Here is an 18,885-nt window from a genome sequence, read left to right as displayed (position 1 = left end):
ATTTATTTAGTATAAAATTTCAATAATAAAATATTGCTCATAATAAATAAGAAAACATGAGTTCCACTAATACTGTTCTCCTCTTAAAGCTCTCTTGGATGTAACATGATCAGACCTGATCAAAACTCAAATTTTTATGTTTCCTCTGTATGAAGGAGGCAGGTTTACAGACTTCAGGTCATTCCTTGTTAGAAACAATTTTAGTATCAACAAAACACAGAATTCATTTCAAGGCTCATGCGTACTTACAGGGGAAAAAAAAAAACCAAACCCCTAACTGTGAATAAATCTTATTACAGTAGATTTTAATACCTAAAAATATTTGCCTTTTTTGTTAAAACAGTCAAGTAAGACTTCTCATGGATTATGAATGCCAAGAGAAAGCTGCCCAAGTTTTCTCAAAAGCTTCTAAATATCTGTGCAGCTGTAATTAATGGTTATCAAAGCTGTTAGGGAAAGTTAGCTCTATAAGTGGACAGAAGTTGTATCTTCTTTATATGGGAACATTTGATTTCATCCCTCCTCGTCCCATCTGTAGACATGGCAGTTTGGAGTAGTTCTTCAGGAGCTGCTCAATAGCAATATGACGGACGTTGAGCTCTGAGGCCAGAGAGTCCTTTTCTTGGACTTGCTGCGTCAGCTCTTCAAACACATCTGCAAGAACATGATTAGGTTAATGCACTTGGTCCCTGTACTTTCACAGAGTTAAGCAGCAGTGCCAAACATTACTATGAAAGAGGCATGGACATTTAAGTTGGCTCACGCACAAGAGCACCACTTTTTCCCATTGCAGCACAGCTTGGTGTATGCATTTTAAACTGATTAGATCACCAGTGTTTAGGACCAGCACTTTATAACTTGAAATGAAGTTGACTCTCGTTGTATCATAAAAGTAGCCAGCGGGACCAGGGAAGGTATGTAATATGAAAGTATATAGTGCTCGGCACTGGTGAGGCTGCACCTCAAATGCTGTGTTCAGGTTTGGGCCCCTTATTACAAGAAAGGGACTGAGTTCCTGGAGTGTGTCCAGAGGAGGGCAACAAAGCTGGTGAGGGGTCTGGAGCACAAGTCTTATGGGGAGCAGCTGAGGGAACTGAGGTGGTTTGGAGAAGAGAAGGTTGAGGGGAGACCTCATCGCTCTTTATAACTACCTGAAAGGGGGTTGTGGCGAGGTGGGTGTTGGTCTCTTCTCCCACATAACAAGTGATAGGACTCTCAGGAGGAAATGTCTTCAAATTGTGCCCAGGGAGGATTAGACTGGATATTAGGAAAAATTTCTTCACTGAAAGGGTTATCAAGCAGTGGAAGAGGATGCCCAGAGAAGTGGTCGAGTCACCATCCCTGGAAGTATTTAAAAGGCGTGTAGACATGGTGCTTAGGGACATGGTTTAGTGGTGACTTTGGCAGTGCTCAGTCAATGGCTGGACTTGATCTTAAAGGTCTTTTCCAACCTAAATGATTCTATGATTCCAGTCAAAAAACTTAAAGAAAATACTGTATTCTTCAAGTGCCTGTTTGCAACAGCCAAGGAGATTACATAATAGAAGCACTTAGAAGCTTCCGATTTTACACTGAAACGTGATATATAGAGATTTCAGTTCAAAATTTAACTGACAGGAAAGCCATCACTATTTGTTTTTTTAAACAAGATTTTCTTTATTACAAAGCAACACAAGCCCAGTTCAAAAAGTATTGAAAAATTCTCACCCTGTATTTGCTTGAGCAGTTTTTCATTAAGTTGCTTTAACTCTCCAGGCGTCATCATAGTCACTGTAACAATAAAGTCTGTTACCACTACTACTTGAAGTCACATAAGCATCCCTAAGCAGACTCCTATTTTCTCAAATTGTCATCATTTGCATCCTAATAATCAACAGATGTGTGGCAGTAAGTCAGAGGCAATATTATTTATCAGTCATTTGTGGAAAGTTTGAAAATTCTCTTTTATGTTGATATAGACAAGAATTTACTCCATAGGAAAGCCACTTCTTCAATGTAAAAAAGCTGGAAACTCAAGCCCTCAAAACAGTAGTGTCCAGAATCAGAACTGCTTATAAATTGCTGGACACCTTTAAATGCTTTACGTTCCTCTGACTGCAAAACATGGTTTCCACGGTGTAACCCCTGCAAGTACATCTGTTTGTGGGCAAGTGGACAACTCTGAGGTAAGTCCTGCTACACTTACAAGCCTACAGGAAACAGCTTCCAGACAGAATTTTCAGCACGCAGCTACCTGTTTTGGCTATCAAGTTTTGTGCTTTATGCATATAAGAATAACGGATACAGTTTCCACTGAATACCTCAGTGACAAATGATGAAGAAAAATAATAGTTTTTCCATACAAAAGACCAGCATATAAGAACAAGCTTACTTCTCACTGTCTTGTTCTATGTTCCTAGCGAGAACTAAAAGATCCTCTGCATCATTCAAAAGCCCTTCTGTATCTCAGATTATGTGTACATTGATCATCCTCATAGAAAAAAAAAAATTAAATCTCAGAGCAGGGAATTGTGGAAGTATTCTACGCTGTCCTCTATCAACACCATGGAAGTATGGAAGCACTGGTCTGCTTCCTAGAAAACCCTCAACCCAGTAGCGGTGGGCACATGTTGGTGCCACACCTGCTGTGGAGATGCCCTTGGCAGCATGGTGCAAAGTGGCAATCCTGATCACCACAGGAGGTTACAGGGCACTGAAGCAAGCTTTAAGACCTTGTAATTTTTAAATATTGATTTTAAACAATGCTGCAGCTTAGCAAGGCTCTCACTAAATACTTGAGAAAAACCTACGCTGCAATCACACAGCTTTTGTTCAGAGATTTCTTAGTGCAAAAGGTTTCTGTATTGTAAGTTTAAAGCACAACTTCTGAAAAGGGTGTTTTTTACCTACCCATAGGACTATTCGATTATCCTAAACCTTCTTCTTTCAACCTTTCTCACATCTTGCAGTTGTGGGATATTAACTTTCTGTCTGTACTGCCAAACCAAAGAAGTTGGCAATAGCTATGATAGCCAAAGGTAGGAAAGAGCACCACTGTACCTGGCTGTTGGAGCAGAAAGGTGAATCTGTTTCACTCTTTAGTGGCCTTACGTCTTGAGTAACAAGTAGGCTATCAAGACAAGTGAAGATTCCTTTCTCACACCTTACCACCCTTTAAGCTCCATGAAAACCCTGACTGGATTTAATATAGTAATTGACAGCTTTATTAAAAAAAAAATAAAAATGAAGATTCCCCCTTTTATACCCAGTGGTAGGATGTTAGATCCCATTTCTTCATTATTTTCATCAACAATTCATTAACTGTAGCAGATAGGCAGGTTCACATGTTTTATGTGTGGGTATCTGGACAGGACTGTTTCATGTCACATAATTCTGATACAGATGGGAAAGGGAACAGAACACTGAATTTAAATAAAACATTATTCTAGCCATAGCTGAGGTAAATTATGAAGAAATACTGACCCAGCTATTTACAGTTACCGTAACAATAGGCTTTTTTTAGCAGACTGCTATGTCATTACAGTGAAGGAACTGCAATAAGAAGGTACCTGATTTTGACAGAGAAAGTCTAGGTTTTTCTCTAAAATACAAAGTTTATATACTCATAGTCTCCAAATGAAGGTCTTTTAAAGCTAAATACTGCAAAAAGATTAAATACTTACAATACAAAGCAAAAATGCCTCAAAAGTGCATTATGCAGTCATAAGAGAAGAAAAAAATCTGTTGTTATGCTCAAAACAGTTTTCTGTTCCCCTGTCCAAAAATCAGAGATCAGAGAGATAAATTCCAAGTCACTGACTTCAGTTAGATGACCCCATAAACCAGGTCAAGCTGTCATAATTCCTCTGTTAACTGCTGTCTTGATTTATGTAATCCCAATTTATGACTCCAGAGGACAGGTGGTCAAGCAGCACAACATATCTGTGTTGATTTATGGCTTTAACACTACTAATTCATTACAAATGCAATATGAAGCATCATACAGCAGTTAAATAAAATCCTTTTATAAAGAATGAGAAATGACTAAACTTTGCAAGCACAGGTTTGTTAGTTTGTTAAAAAATTGGAAGCCTACAGAAATCAGCTCCAACTTTTTACAGTACCTCTGTGATGATCTGAATTCCATTACTACCTTGTTTTTCATCACCTTATTTTCCACTGAATATTTTACCAGCTTTTTTTTGTCTTCTTTCTCAGGTCTCTTGAATTCAGAAACCCTCTCCAACTAAGTTTCTCTTCTACAAAGCTAAGAGTGGATTTATTCCAGTTAAGGACCAGGCACTGTTCTAAAAGCTGGATGGGAACTGCAGATATCTCCAGGAACTTAGTCCTAAACATGCAGGCTGATTCGTGAGACACTACAATAGCCGAGATTTTTCTAAAGACTTCTTCTAGTGACCACCTTCTTAAATAATGGGAAAACTTATTTTGCACTGCTTTCAATATCACCAGAGTGATCAAAAGTTTGCTCAGGTCTACTGCTACAGCCTTTAAAAGGACATGGTGGCATAAGGACCTTCCCATTTTCTTATGCTCAATTAACAGAAGGAAAAAAAAATAGTAAAATGAACAAGGAAAGTCTCCTATTATTAAGAATATGTAGCTTATGTTGTTTCACAAGTTTGCTCTGCTACCTTACCTCTCATTTCCCTTACTGCTTAGGGCAGCTCTCTGTAAAATGTAACCCAAGGCACCACACAAGTTCAGTAAGATGGTCATTTTCAGGAGTTCAGTAATCTGCACAGGCAGGGCTGTGCAACTGCCAGGACTGACATACTGAAGTGACTGTGATCAACCGTAACAGTAATTTTGTGTAAATTAGGCATGTCCTGTATCACATTGGGGTATAACTAATAGGAAAATTAAAAAAACAAACCAACCAAAACCCCCACACTAACCAAATCCTCCAAACTATTTGCTTAGCCATGTAGCCTTTTTCTTCACAGATTTTACAGTAATTCCAAACTGCTAAGAGCTGAATTTCAGGATGTGAATTAATGCCCTGTGGGGACATCAAGTGGTCAAGAGGTATTTCAAAGAATGCCCTTGCTTTCTAGGTTGCATGTATACAGATAAATACTTACGTTCTTCCCTGCTGTATTGAGGATGCCTTCTATGAACACTGGTAAGTGAATCACCTTCATCTTTTTCAGCTTTCTGGACTTGGTTGTGCTTAGACCACAAAACACTGCTGCAACAGAAGGTAGCACCTGTTTCTTGTAACACACCAAGTCTGAAGTCATTGGATTCTCTTTGTTCCAAAAGAGTTTGTGAGCAGCTCGATATGCCTCCAGAATTCCCATCTATCCATTTTGCAGAGTATCTAGGTACTGGGGAGTCAAATTGTGGGAGTAATTTTCTATCGGTCTGATGTCTGAAGTTAAAAAGCTGGTGTTGGGATGTTTTTGAGCTTTCAGGATCAGAGTCTAAATCCTTGTTTTGTGCATACTGTATGATCCAGTTAATTTTTTTGCTCAAAATATTTTTTACTTCTGCATATGGACTTTTAGAGAGTTTTGATCGCGGACAGTCCTGATTTGCTATTAAGTGGAATTTTTCAAAGCAGTCTCTGTGCCCCCTTAAAGATCTTGTATGTAGAAGATCTGACTTTGGTACTCCTGTAAAGACACAATAGAAGAAAGTTCACTTACTGTATACTCAACTAATTTTTCAAAACCTTTACTCACAAGCAGCCAAGAAAACAAAAACTTAACTGATGCTTTCCTACTAACAGTCTAATCACTGAAGTAAACAGGGATATGTGACACTCTAAAATGTTTATAGTTCCACTCAGTCTTGAGTCCTTAGCATACAAAGTGTTTTGCACACAGTAATCTCTAGTGCAGGATTTACAGATTACCTGCATGTGTGCCTTGGATGATAACGCAGATGAAGCAAACTGCTATCTTTGTACATATTGCATCACACCTATACAGAAATGTGTAAACTGTAACATATTCCCAACTATATATCAGAAAGTTCTACAGAACGATACTGAAGAGCATTTCTGAGAGTAGTCATTCATGCTCCCATCTTCTATTGATAACGTTATGAGCTATCTGCTCAACAAATACTGCAGTGCGCAGGCTTGTGTCATCCACGTGGTCAAACATAATTCAGACTTCCGTCTTAGTTCATTATTTTGCACTAGTACAAGCCTGTAGCCTAGCTAGAGAAGCAAGTTCTAAATACTGTTGACACTTGTCAAGATTAAACTGCCCTGAAACTAACTTCACATAAGACTGATACTTATTCTCCTCTTTGCTTGTCCTCCTTCAAAGACTATTCAAATAGCTACAGCAGGTAACTTACTCATACCGCAAAGTAATTGATAGTGATTGACATGTTTAAAAAGAACACAATCTGTGAAGATCTACAGTTGGTGAGTGAACACAGATGGTATGAGAAATTACTATTTTAGAAAGCTAATAGTACTCCAGTACAATTTACTTTCCACAACCTCAGTGGATATTTGTTTTTCTTCAGATTCACCTACACAGTAGATTCAGTATCCAAGTCCAGAATATTGAACAGTTCGACACTTATCTCAACACCCAGTATACTACTTGGGAGGTTATGAATATAATGAAAAACAATTCTGTCAAGCTCCTCATTGCAAATAACAAATAATATACCTGTGAACTGCTGGTGAAAGTGCTCAATGCTTACTAAAGCCAGAATATTTAAATCAACATATGATAATGTAATTTGAAACTAGGTGACATGAACCAAGCTGCAGCCATTTTACCTTTTAGCACAGAAGGAAGTATGTAAAAGTACTTAAACGAAAAAACATGAAATGTAACAGGTAACAAAATTTGATAACAGAGACTTGTAACATGCAGCTTTCTGCTAATTGCTTGTTAAACAATTCTCAGTTATACCTGACTTACCCTCTTAAATTCCTGTGGTAACCTTTAAGCTCCCCACCCCAAATGAATAACAAGTGATAAGCTGTTTTTTTTAAGCAATTAAATTCTGCAAAATCCCAAACTACTCTTGAAACTAAGCTACAAAGGTAAAATTCTTAACATTAAACTAGTGAAAACAAATCCAAGTACTGCATTTTGATTATCTAACCCGCTGGTAACTAGTATGTCAAATTGGGGAATTCAAACATTGAGAGTAGCCATTATAATTTTTTAATTTTCCATGTTTTAGGCAGCATTGACACTCAAGAGCTTTACTATTCTAGTCAAGTTTGTAAGAGCGTACACAAAATTAATGGCGCAAAATGACAAAAGGAGTGGAAAATTAAAGAGGATAGCAGGGGAATTTATTTTGTTCTTAGCAGCAGGAGAGAAAGATAAGGTCATGAAAACAGACACTCCTTTTGTCCATGAACTAAGTGTTAGAACAGAAACATATATCCTAACCAGAGGCACCTTTTACGAAGGAAGTTCCCGAACAAAGTACAAAGACACATGTTGTCTTCATGGGTACAGAGTCAAGATTCTCACTCTACACCTCAAAATACCTTTCAGCAAATAGACATTCACTAACTTTTCTTAAGCTCTGCATGATCTACTGCCTACTTGCAGGGCTGTTTTCCCTCTCTATGTCTATAGAGACTTTAAAAAACCCCCAATCATTTCTAGTGAATACAAGGAAAGACAAGTAATTTGTTTTCATGACTTACCAGTACACTTTAAACATAGCAAGTCTGCTTAACTCAAGTAGCATGATGGAAACCCTTAGATCTTTAAGCCATCCAGGAAGAGCAAACACTGTCATCTGAAGTTATAAAGGCATATATTCACAACACTGCAAACCCTACAAAACCAGACTGATTTGTTCAAAGTTATTTGCTTTACTCAAGTGATTCTTCAACGTGCTACGCTGCCAATGCTTTACAGCAGTTTCTTTCACTTACAGAAAAAGTCATCAGATTGGTTGAAAACCAGGTTTTACATAATTTCCTATACAATAACGCTCAGTAACTCACCTAATAATTCAACCATAAGATGAGTGAATGAAGCTAATGTCTTCTGATCACATGACAGAGTAATCCTGTCTCAAGCAAATACTTGAAGATTTGGTGAAGAAGAGGGAAGAGAACTGCAGAAAGCACGTTAATCTAGAACAAATGCAGTTTTGCACAGATTGTTTCTAGTCCATGGCTGCTAATAGGTACTAGTATCTGTTTTGCTCTCAGGATGCCATCCTTCTCCCAACTCAAAAATCAAACATACCTACTAAGTTTTTAATTCTCTGTATTCTCCCACTGCACTCCTTCCTTCCCCAAAACCAGGGAAAGGACTACCACACTGTTTCTACTAAAAAAAAAAAACCCAGAAAAAAATTGATCTTGCAAGTTTAATGAAATATTCACAGAGATGGTTCTAGAGGCATGGACTCTTGCAGTTAAGTCCTCTGCCTTGCACACCTGAAGAAGCAAGGTCAGACCATCTTTCCTCGCATATATACACTACCACTTCTGGGGCAATCACAAAAGACAGACCTGCACAACGAATGCAGTCTCACTTAAAAAAATTCCTGTGAGGCTTTCTGCTTCCTTATTTCCATGAGAGTAATACGTTACTTGTCCGATAGGACAAGGGTGTGAGACCACACAAAATAAACAACACACAATTTCAGTTACAGAACAAAAAGAACAAGTGCAGCATGACTTTATGAAGCCCCATCTCATTTTTATTACTACGCTATAAGCTCAAGGTTACTCAAGTCTGTCTTTCTGACAAATTTATCTTTTAAAAGAGTTCTGAACATTGTTAACTTGCCCACTCCAGAGGCATGCTGCTCATAGAAATATATTTTATCAGAACTCAGTAATATCAGATATGCCTGAAATTAGCAACTATTACAGAATAAAAAGTTACTTCAAAGTTCTAATTTTTTTATTTGTATGCCACATACTAGCCATAATCTCACTATTTCTGAACATAGAGCGAGTTATTACAAAACACTCCCAGTATAAAAGAATAAACTACCCCTCCCCCCCGAATTTATATCCTTCCACATCTCTTACTCTTCTGAAAAAAACCAAAAAGGGCCTATCTAAATACTCTTCAATACAGTAAGGAACAGAAAACCAAACCGGTTTTGTACAGAATTGTTAACAGACTTGCTGCAGCTTTCACATAAATGGTTTGGATTTCTACTGTAACACACACATGCAAAAATCAAACAAACAAAACACCCCCACCACCAAACCCCAAAACAACCCTCAATCTTTCTTTTGTACTAAGGTGACAATTAATCCTTTCCTACACAGAGAATGTGAGTGTCCTAGTTTCAGTGAGTTACATCAGCCATTAGCCTTCCGGACTTGTATCCCAAGAGCTGAGCACTCACAGCAGCTGCTGTGCCAGCACAAACTAGTAATGATGTACCAGTACCACAGCAAGTAAGAGCATGTTCCTTCAACACAAGTCCTTGTGTTGTGGGCGATACCATCAGCTTTATGAGGCAGAAAAGATGCCTATTTCTTTTTGGTAAGACTTAATATTTCACTCGGATTACTTCATATTTTTTCCTTCATCACAATTGCAGAAAAATCTACCAGCTGGTAAACTGGCATAGATCAAGCAGGTGATATATAAAGATGATTCCGTTTTAGAAGACACATTACTTTATTCAACGCTATACACAAAGAGGTGAATAAAGCAAAGTAAGACTTCTGTATATTACAAGAAGCAATATAATAATTTTGATAAAACAGCTATTGTCAGTTCTGGGGATTTTCACAGGGTTTCAGTTCAGTTCTGTCTCAATGTTTCCATTTGCTAATATCCATCTCAACCACCTTTATTTTTTTGGCTGGTTCAAGTCAGCAATCGTACAACCATCAATTCTTTTCCCCCACATGTATGGGTATGTGGATATTTGTCCCTTGTCTTACTTTCCAAGAATAGGATTGCAGACTATGTCCAAGTATGTCCTACTCTTCGTACTTATTTTTTCAGAGAAGGGAAACAAACCTCAAAAAGCAGCAAAAAGCCCACCACCATTCAGAGCAGGCAAGCTTTATCTGCAGGTGAAAAAAATCCACCAAAATTCAATAACATTTAGAAGACAATATTTAACTAACTTAAGACAGCAGATGCTATTAGGAAACAAGCTCAGGCCACAGAGCATTCCTCAAGTGAACAAGATTCACAGGATGATGCCAAACCTCAAGACAAATCATAAAAGAACCGAAGTAGGTGTCTACCATCCATTATTTGCTTCTGATTCTGGTAACTCATGAGTCCTACATGAAATATGAATGGTACCACTTCACTCAACACTATCTGTGTATGTTGAGCACTTTTAAGAACAGGGCTGCTTATTTAAGAGCGTAGTATTTAGCAAAAAAATGTATTTTGAATATTTCAAATTGTAAGCTACGTAAGGCTGAAACTCTTCCTCTGCATTGGTACAGTTCTCAACATAATGAGTCTTAATCCACTCCTGCAAAATAATTTTGTAAATGAATGACTAGCAACAATGCAATTTATAAAGTAGTATGCATTTCTGTAACTTCAAGTTATGCGTAAGTTGAAGTAGCTGAGGGCAGGGAGAATATTTAGCATATAATCAGGTATGTAATCACATCTCAATAAATTCTACCCTATTTTAATGCATTTTTACTTGAAAGTAAATCAGTTTCCATCGTATTAAAGTTCTGGGGGTTTTTTTGAAGCGAAGTAGTCTACAAAGTCTTTCTTTCTGCCTTTGCAACTGATTCTTCCAAGAACTATGTGTAATTCTTCATGATAAAGATACAGAACTAGGTTGAAATGTTTGTTCACATTTATATATAAAGCTGGCTAGAACAGTTGTCTTATTTGGAGATTATTATAATAATGAACAAGTTCAATTCAACAGGAATGCTCTTGAATACCAAGACTACTTCACATCCCTTCATAAACAAATGTTTTCATAAAAAAATTTAAAAATCAGTGATCATTAGCCTGCTTGTTTATCTTCCAGAGTTTTTTTTTTATTTTATTTTTTTTTAAAACCTTCTTATTTGGTCTTTTAGCTCCATCAGTTGAAAATGATGTTAAAGAAAGCCTGTGTTCCCTCCTTAGCAATTTATAATGCAATGCTGAAAACTAATGGTTTTTGCAATGGTCAATGACCTTAGCTTGAGCAGCTGAAGATGGAAAAAAAACAGAATTTAAGATGGCGTGGACTAAAACTAACAAGAATACTTCCATACAAATGAGTAATCAGTTTTAAGTTTGTACTATGACATTCATTAATTATTAAAGTCCCTTTAAAGAATTTACAAATACTTATGGGTAACATTTATAATTGACCATAGAAAAAGGAAATCTGCCTTCTTAGTATAATGCTGGCGTCCATCATACACCAGCTTCCATAAATGTGTGAAATACATGTGGTTATTAAGGACAGTCAAAGGAGAGTGAATATACTTCATAATATAAATTTGTATGGTACTGGCAATGTGGGTGAAATTCTGTTTAAGCCAGAACACTTAGAAAAGGTCCACCTCTAGTTTTAGCTAGTTGTGGAGATGGCCTCCACAGCCAGTGAAGAAACTCTTCTTGGGCACAATTCACCTCATCCTAAATAGTCACCTCCAGAAATACTTGTGGTAAGCACCTATGTTTCTTCCTTTAATCCTATAAGCAAGCAAGTACCCTTGTGAAGAGCTTCAGTCCGTGGCTGCCTACTTTTAAGAGCCCCAGCTTTCACTACACATTCTGAAATGTTCCAGCCGCTGCTCCCCTCAGCTGTCCACCTTGCACACATACAGTATCACTCTGTAAACAGTGATGTCTAACCAGCTCATGAAACAGCTCCTGAACAACTGCTAGTGTCCACTTGGAACGCTAAGATCAGATAAGCTCAAGTTTGGTTTACCTGGTGTACAAGGCTAAGACCTGCAGACAGGGAAATGCTTCACAAGGCATTAAACGTTTATGTCTACCTATTTTAAGCCACTTCTGCATATTAGTCTGCTTATTAAGAGTGCTGAAAGAGGGGTGTTCTTACAATAGAAAAGCAGATCCCAAGACCTGTTCAAAATACGTTAAATAAAACCAGCCCACAATGACCTAAGACAGCAAGTCACCCACATGTCTAAATGACAAGGGGTGGGGAGAACTTATACTCTTCAGTTGTACAATTCTGCCAACACTGATAAATGGGATCATTAGAGACATATATCTCCAACACATCTGCCTGACAAGACTTAAGACAACTGCTATTTTTAAGTGTACACATGCAATTTCATTTGAGAGTTAAATCTTATGATTTATTAGATTGGCTAGAAGGAAAACACTGGTGCCATTCATTAACTTCCAAAACCAGACACATGGTAAAGACTAGATATTATGTTGTTCATAAATTGAAGTTCTCTCCTCACTTTCATATGATAAAGCCAGTACATTCCATACATCAAGTGTGCACACAAATCATCTCCCATGGCATTTCTGTTAGCTCATCTGTATTTCAAAACATAGCAAAGACATACTCTGTATGACAGAACAGAGATTCAGCTGACCTTTTAAAGGTTTTCAAAATTCATGTTCCCTATAAACTCCTACGAAGAGAGTTTACTACTGTATTAGACACGCCAATATATTCTGATGAAAACTCTACTGCAGGAACTATCTTGTTAAACATGTCTCGTACTCTAACAAAAAAAAAAATCAATTAAACTGACCTTGAATAGAGTGGAAGCCATGAGACAGTATTTCTGTACTCTGGATGATGCCAGGTAAGTAACATTAACTGCTCAATTTACTTGTTTGCATGTACAAACTTCCCAAATTTACACATAGAAAATTCTAGAATGCACTTTTAGAACGAGCCACACAGCTCTACTATTACTCAGCAGTACTTATATGGCACTTAGAAGATTAAGAATAGCATCTCCAGCTATGTTTGGACTTGAATTTGTAGTTAAGAGGTTTACTGGGACATGCAGCTAGTTCCACAAGTCCATTCAAGTCTGCAGAAATGAGTCATGCCCCTGGACTGCAAATGCTACCTTGAAACAAGTTCTCATCTGTCTAGCCTAAAGGGCAGTGATGAATTTTTTTAGCTTTTGTTGCCAGAATAATATATTTTATTGGTTACTATTTCATTAACATTCAAAACAATAAGGTTGTGTAATATTTTGGAACAGAATGAAATTAAAACATCAGTTTCCAATCTTTTCAGCTACACCTTAGAACCTATTTCAGTGAGATACTCTTCTGTAGGGTGTAAGAAGGAGAAAAGTAAAATTTAAGTGCTTATAGCTTTTTTTAAAAAAAGTTGTTTACTTGTTAAGATTAACATAAAGAACAGAATGAGAATACAAGATTTTATAGACCTTAACAGGAAAAAAGCTATGCAATAAGATGGATTTGTTTATAGCATCTTTGTCTTAACCTGGAGACTGTAATACACCAACCTGATTCTGAAATTACCTTAAATGCTATGAGTCTATCAGCACTTTAAAGGGCAGTGGAAATGTAATTGTATTAACATAAATCAGGGGAATAGTGTCCAGTACTTACACTATCTCTTCCTTTATATTACAAGACCTGGGATACAGACTATCAGCTGTCATGCAACTTTAAACAGAAATGGAAGGAAGTAAGCCAGTTTGCTTGTCAGCTAGCATTCTCCAAGATGTTATTGTAGTTAGCAGCACCAGATATGCAAAAGAGTGAATAAAAATCAGATCAGATTTTCTGTTATGGTTTCCTCTCTGTTACAAACCCTTATATTTCAGGAAACACACAGATTTTTAAATAATTCTGCAATAAGACATACCAGCATAAAACCAGGTTAAGACAGATACATTATCTATGACAAATAATGTAAAACCAACCCATAATTATTACAGACTTTCAACTTTGAAACCTTCAGAAACAAGTCCAATGTTTGAACAAGTACATTCAGGTATTAAGTGCCTGAAGGTGGGATTTCCACAGGCATTGTCCAGAGGATCACAGAGCGTGCCTTAACGAAGGACACATCTGCACTGCACAATACATTCCCGTCTAAGGGTACCTGAACACCTGGAAGCAGCACCACAGGTAGCACAACAGCCTAGCAGTCCATCCGTCTCTTCGTGCCCTGTGAAACACAGGCTAGACAGTTACATCCTCCTAACAGCAGAAGCAGAGCACAGCCACCTACCACTGTACAGCACCGCATTCTTACGTGGGAGCCCTGCAACGTGAGTTTCAAAGCAGCTTGTAGGGACATCATATTCAGGCAGAGGGTTTTGTTTTGTTGCTATATACACACACAGACAGCTTGTATACATACACACACACACTTACATTTTTGTGTGTTGCATACATTTCCCACCCTCCAGTTCAAACTGCAGATCTGTTGCTAGTATTACATATTTGGTACCAGAGTTCAGTTAACCATTTTCCCATATTATAAAGAAATGAAAAAGGAGAAGAAATTTGGCTCAAACTAACACACAACACATGATTTCCTGTCTTATGCAATCTAATTACATATGAATGTATAACATTTCCTGTTTCAATCCACAGATTACTGTGGCACCTACCCAGAAAAACAAAACAGTACACAACAACCTCTGATGTTCACTTTGTCTGCACAAGGCAAACAAAAGCCAACAAACTCCAACAGACACACACCACCAGAATATTCTAAACCCCATCTAGAACTTTAAAACCATTGTACAGAATCAGTTTTGTTTCTCACATATGAAATGCTAAACGTTTAAGAACGACTTGAGCATTCTGATGTGCTAAATCACCTGATAACGATCCTTCCGACACACAGACAGTTTTGCAATAAAGTATTTATGTGTAGCTTAGTCCACTTAGCTTCCCTGAGCATGAATCCTTAAACTAAGTGAGCTGAAAGAGCAAGTGCAACAGGGACAAAAATACTGCCTTTTCAAGACATCCTCCCCGCCTCATTTAGACTGAAGATTAGCACTACTAAACTCTCCTAAGCAAGTTACTCAGAAAAGTTGATGACACATAACCGGAGGAAGTTTAAACCTGCATCTTGACTTTCAGTTTCTGTATGCCCATTTTCCCTTTTCTCCTTACTTTGCAACACTCCTTCAGTCAACTGGAGAGAAACAAGACCCTGTAATCCATATACATCACTCCTGAATAAATTTTGTGACAGACACCAAGCTGCACTCAACCCAGTGGTTTCTGTGAATTAACTAAACTTAGTAAGAAGCACAATCAGATTTTAGGCTAAGCCATCATTTTATTTCATTAAAAGACTAAAATCTAGTATTAAAATTATGGAGACATGATTTCTGATAAAAAAAAAAATAAAGATTTTATGACACAGTAACTAACTTCCTCATTCAGAAACTCAGCAGTTAGTTAATTAAGGCAGACCAGATTAAGCTTTCTGTATAGTGGTCTTCCTTCTCTCTAAAGGACTGTAAGAATAATCTGAAATTTTCCCCCCTCAATTATATATCATTATTAGGCTATTGTCCAAACATAATAACGGTTACAAAAAGCCACCCCAGCGTCAGGAAGGTAAAGGCACAACACATCACAACACTGACCCAGGAAGAAGTCTGTTGAGTCATTACAGATGGGGTTAGTCTCAGATTTGCTCATTTCTAGTTACTCATCTTACTAAACCAAGATGATCAACATTACCATGCACACGCAAACAAACTTGTACTGCTGTTAAACTCACTATGTCAGAGAAGACACAAAGATTCACCAGTACTAAATTAACAGTAGCAAAGTAAATTGTATTTTTGTAGTGTTTTGTTTACACACCTTTGAGAAAGTCTGTTTCAGAGGGGGTTCAGGTGGTTAAGCCTAGGCCGGATGAGTTTCAAGTGCCTGGATTTACCACAGACAGCTTTAAGCAATCAGATGCCAGCATGAAGGGAAACTGAATTGTTCTCAAGAGTTTTGTTAGAGCACTAGAATATGACACCCTTTTAAAAAAGGAAATTGGGAAACCTATTTCCAGAATTTCATACCTGGAAGGAAGTTAACAGGGTGCTGCAAACAGTGGGAGTACATATGCATGCAGCAAGATGCTGGGCTGAGACTAATAGCCCGCCTGTTCTTGAACAGCAGCTATTTCCTACTTCACTTGGGGAGATGTTATGCATGCTCATTGACACTAAAAATGAGTGAACCTTAAGCACTGTCCTAGCTGTCGCATGAATATCTTTTTAGATTAGCCTACTTCACTTCCTGAATTACTTAAAAATATACATACGTGTTTTAACTGCTTGGATTTTTAAATATGACGTTGAATAAAAGAACAAACTATTAGTGAGAATCCCATACTTACAAGTAAGTGTCATAGCACAGCTACAGAGTTGAACAGCATCAACTGTAAGTTGTATCAACTACTAGCTATGTTATAATGCATCTGGACTTGATTAAAATATAAGCAGTAGGTTAGTATGAAAATGTCCAGTATAACATTCTCAGTCAGTGAATTATCCATTTCATTCCCTACCCAGGGCTGCCAGAAGACTGTTATTTTGGATGTATATACATCATAGTGTTTGTCACAGGAAAATACAGGAATGCAGCAGGTATGTCAAAAGGAGGAATAGTGTGACCATGGATATGGTAGCAGGCTGGCTCATGCAGTGGTTCAGCTAAAAAGTCTTACAGTGATTCTTTATAAAGTCACTTACACAATCTCTGCTACCCTAAGACTCCTCTCCCTATAAAAGCAGTTAACAGCACATCTTTCCAAAGTGGTACACAGAAGACAGAATATCAGAAATTGAGATATTTTGATGATATAATGATTAAAGATACTGACACTTTCCTTTACTATGCAAAAATAAGAGTTAAGAATATAATAGTTCATGTAATTTCAGGTGAGCTTTCATCAGTATTCTGTTCAAGTAGTCTTGTTTCAAAATTAACCAAAAATCTAGAAGATTATGCAAAGTAGTCTGCTGCACAGATTAAGGCTTTACTATTATCAAGTCTACTTAGAGTTCCAGAAAAAAAAAAAGTTGTTCCAGCTAACACACATGATCATTTTATAAGGTAATATCCGTAACAAGTAACTTTGACAAATCCACAGTTTATCTCAAACAACAGAGCACAGAAACCATCCCGCAATTTTTTAATGCATCCTATTTTGTTTCAACACTTCTAAAACAAAACTAAATTCTGAATGTAATCGAAGTACTTAATTGTCATTATGGCAATATGTTTTTTTCCCCTCATTTTAAAGCCTAGAGACACACACATCTTAACTCTCCATATTGAGAACCATAAGCCTATAATTCTAAAGCAGTGAGAAAATTCAAGCAGACTGACAGGTTGTCTTAGGTTATAGACAGTTGCTCCAAGTTTTATCAAAAAGTGCAAATATACAAGCATGACTCTTCTAAACAAAATCATAAAGCATGCAAATTACTACTCAAGTATGAAACTATTATTCATATTAAAATATATTGCTTCTAGTAGCAACAAAGATCTTAAAGGCATCACTTAAAAAAAAAAAAATCAAAACACAGTGCTGAGTCAGTATTTAAAAGCAATTCCAATCTGCTAATGCATTTTTCAGATTTCTGTAAGGTAACAACAAAATTTTATTACCTATACATGCATTAAAGTTCAGATGCACAATAGAAACAGTGTACGGAATACATATCCTTACAGCCCCCTACATTCCAGTCAGTTTTATGCTTCTACAGTTCAGAATAAACCACTAGATCAGTGGGTACAGTGTTTGTATCTCACAGCACTTTACCCTCAGAAAGACTTGATCCTAAGACCTTTAGTGTACTCTCGTATATATCAGAGACACAGCAATTGCACTGTCATCAAGAAATGGGACTATTCACATAACAGTGTTAAGATCTTCGTCTTCAGTTGTTCCATACCAACACGGATTACTCTAGGTAGTCACATGCATGTACGATTGACAAATAACACTTTATATAACTGGAAAAAATTACTTTGTTGCCCCAAAAATCAAGCAACAATATTTATACTTTAAAAAAACCCCTTATTTGATTTAAAAAAGGGAAATAATTAATCTACTGCTCGTTCATGCCCAACACTTGATTAATACATGTAAAAGAGCAACAAGATGAGTAAGTTCTTTAGCAAAGCAAGGTTTGAAATTCTAAAAATACAACTTTGAAGGCCAGAGATGATGCTTACAAGATTAGTCTTTTAAAAGATGGACAAAATTCCTACTTTATAATTTGCAAGCTCTAAGAAGCTTTGGCAATGAACCCAGTTTTATCATATTATGTGGATTATTACCTTATCAAAGTAAAAATAGATAATCCTCTGATTACTTCTAGTGAAAGTGAAATATTGAAATGCTTCCCAAAACACCATTCCACTTTAAAACTTGCAATTTAAGTAAGTTTTATAGGTAGATCCCTCTAACTATCGAGGAAAAACCCTGAATAAAGGCAGAACATAAGCTCCTTCCAATCTGAATTAACACCAGAGATCTAACACCAGAAAGTGAACTTAACAGCTGGGCATTTCATCAGCTTTTAAAACGGTGCACCTAGGGCACGCACCTGGAAATGAGCTATTTAGGAACCTAACAAACTAGCTTGGCCAGCAAGAAAACTTTCTAAATACACACGTTTTCAAACCCAAGCCTCTATGAAAACTTTCAGAAAAGCTGAATTTGCGTTCAGCTCCAAAGCTTAAGTCCACGAACGAAGTTCGCACAAGAGCACTCCTATTAGAACGTTACCTTCGATGTTCAGCTCAAAACAAACGTGGCAAAACGAGAGCGTTTCCTTCTCCGTCCCCAGCTTGCAGACGCTGCAGACGTTGTCATCGTCCAGGTCGATGCTCACGAACTGCTCTTCGTTCATGTTGCCTTTGGGAGGAGGGGGCGACAAGGGACGGGGCCGTTATTTCAACCGCCACCGAGGCGAACCACCGGCCGCCCCGCGCCTGGGGAGGAGGCAGGCAGCACCACACGCCGACC

The 18,885-nt window shown here is 37.4% G+C and overlaps 1 protein-coding gene across 1 annotated transcript; it reads right to left on the bottom strand.

Annotated features, from left to right (window-relative positions):
• Window positions 1-352: 352 nt before the first annotated feature.
• Window positions 353-18,769, bottom strand: LOC104614922 (chromosome unknown open reading frame, human C21orf91). Its single transcript, XM_010290660.1, has 4 exons — window positions 18,646-18,769; window positions 5,085-5,618; window positions 1,708-1,770; window positions 353-654 (listed from the first exon to the last, which is right to left on the bottom strand). The coding sequence occupies exons 1-4, from the start codon at window positions 18,767-18,769 to the stop codon at window positions 494-496; spliced, it is 882 nt and encodes a 293-aa protein (XP_010288962.1). The 3' UTR covers window positions 353-493.
• Window positions 18,770-18,885: the final 116 nt, after the last annotated feature.

Source organism: Phaethon lepturus, unplaced genomic scaffold (assembly GCF_000687285.1).
Source record: "Phaethon lepturus isolate BGI_N335 unplaced genomic scaffold, ASM68728v1 Scaffold55397, whole genome shotgun sequence".
NCBI lineage: Eukaryota > Metazoa > Chordata > Aves > Phaethontiformes > Phaethontidae > Phaethon > Phaethon lepturus.
The sequence above is the reverse complement of the archived record's forward strand: the minus strand, read 5'-3'. Positions and strand labels throughout refer to the sequence as shown.

Bases quoted from the DNA above. Each gene is read 5' to 3' on its own strand.
- LOC104614922 (XM_010290660.1), bottom strand. From the start codon at position 18,769: ATGAACGAAGAGCAGTTCGTGAGCATCGACCTGGACGATGACAACGTC. The intron at 5,619-18,645 runs GTAACGTTCTAA...GTGTCTTTACAG, and splicing joins TTTTGAGCTGAACATCGAAG to GAGTACCAAAGTCAGATCTT. The intron at 1,771-5,084 runs GTAAGTATTTAT...TTATTGTTACAG, and splicing joins TCAATACAGCAGGGAAGAAC to TGACTATGATGACGCCTGGA.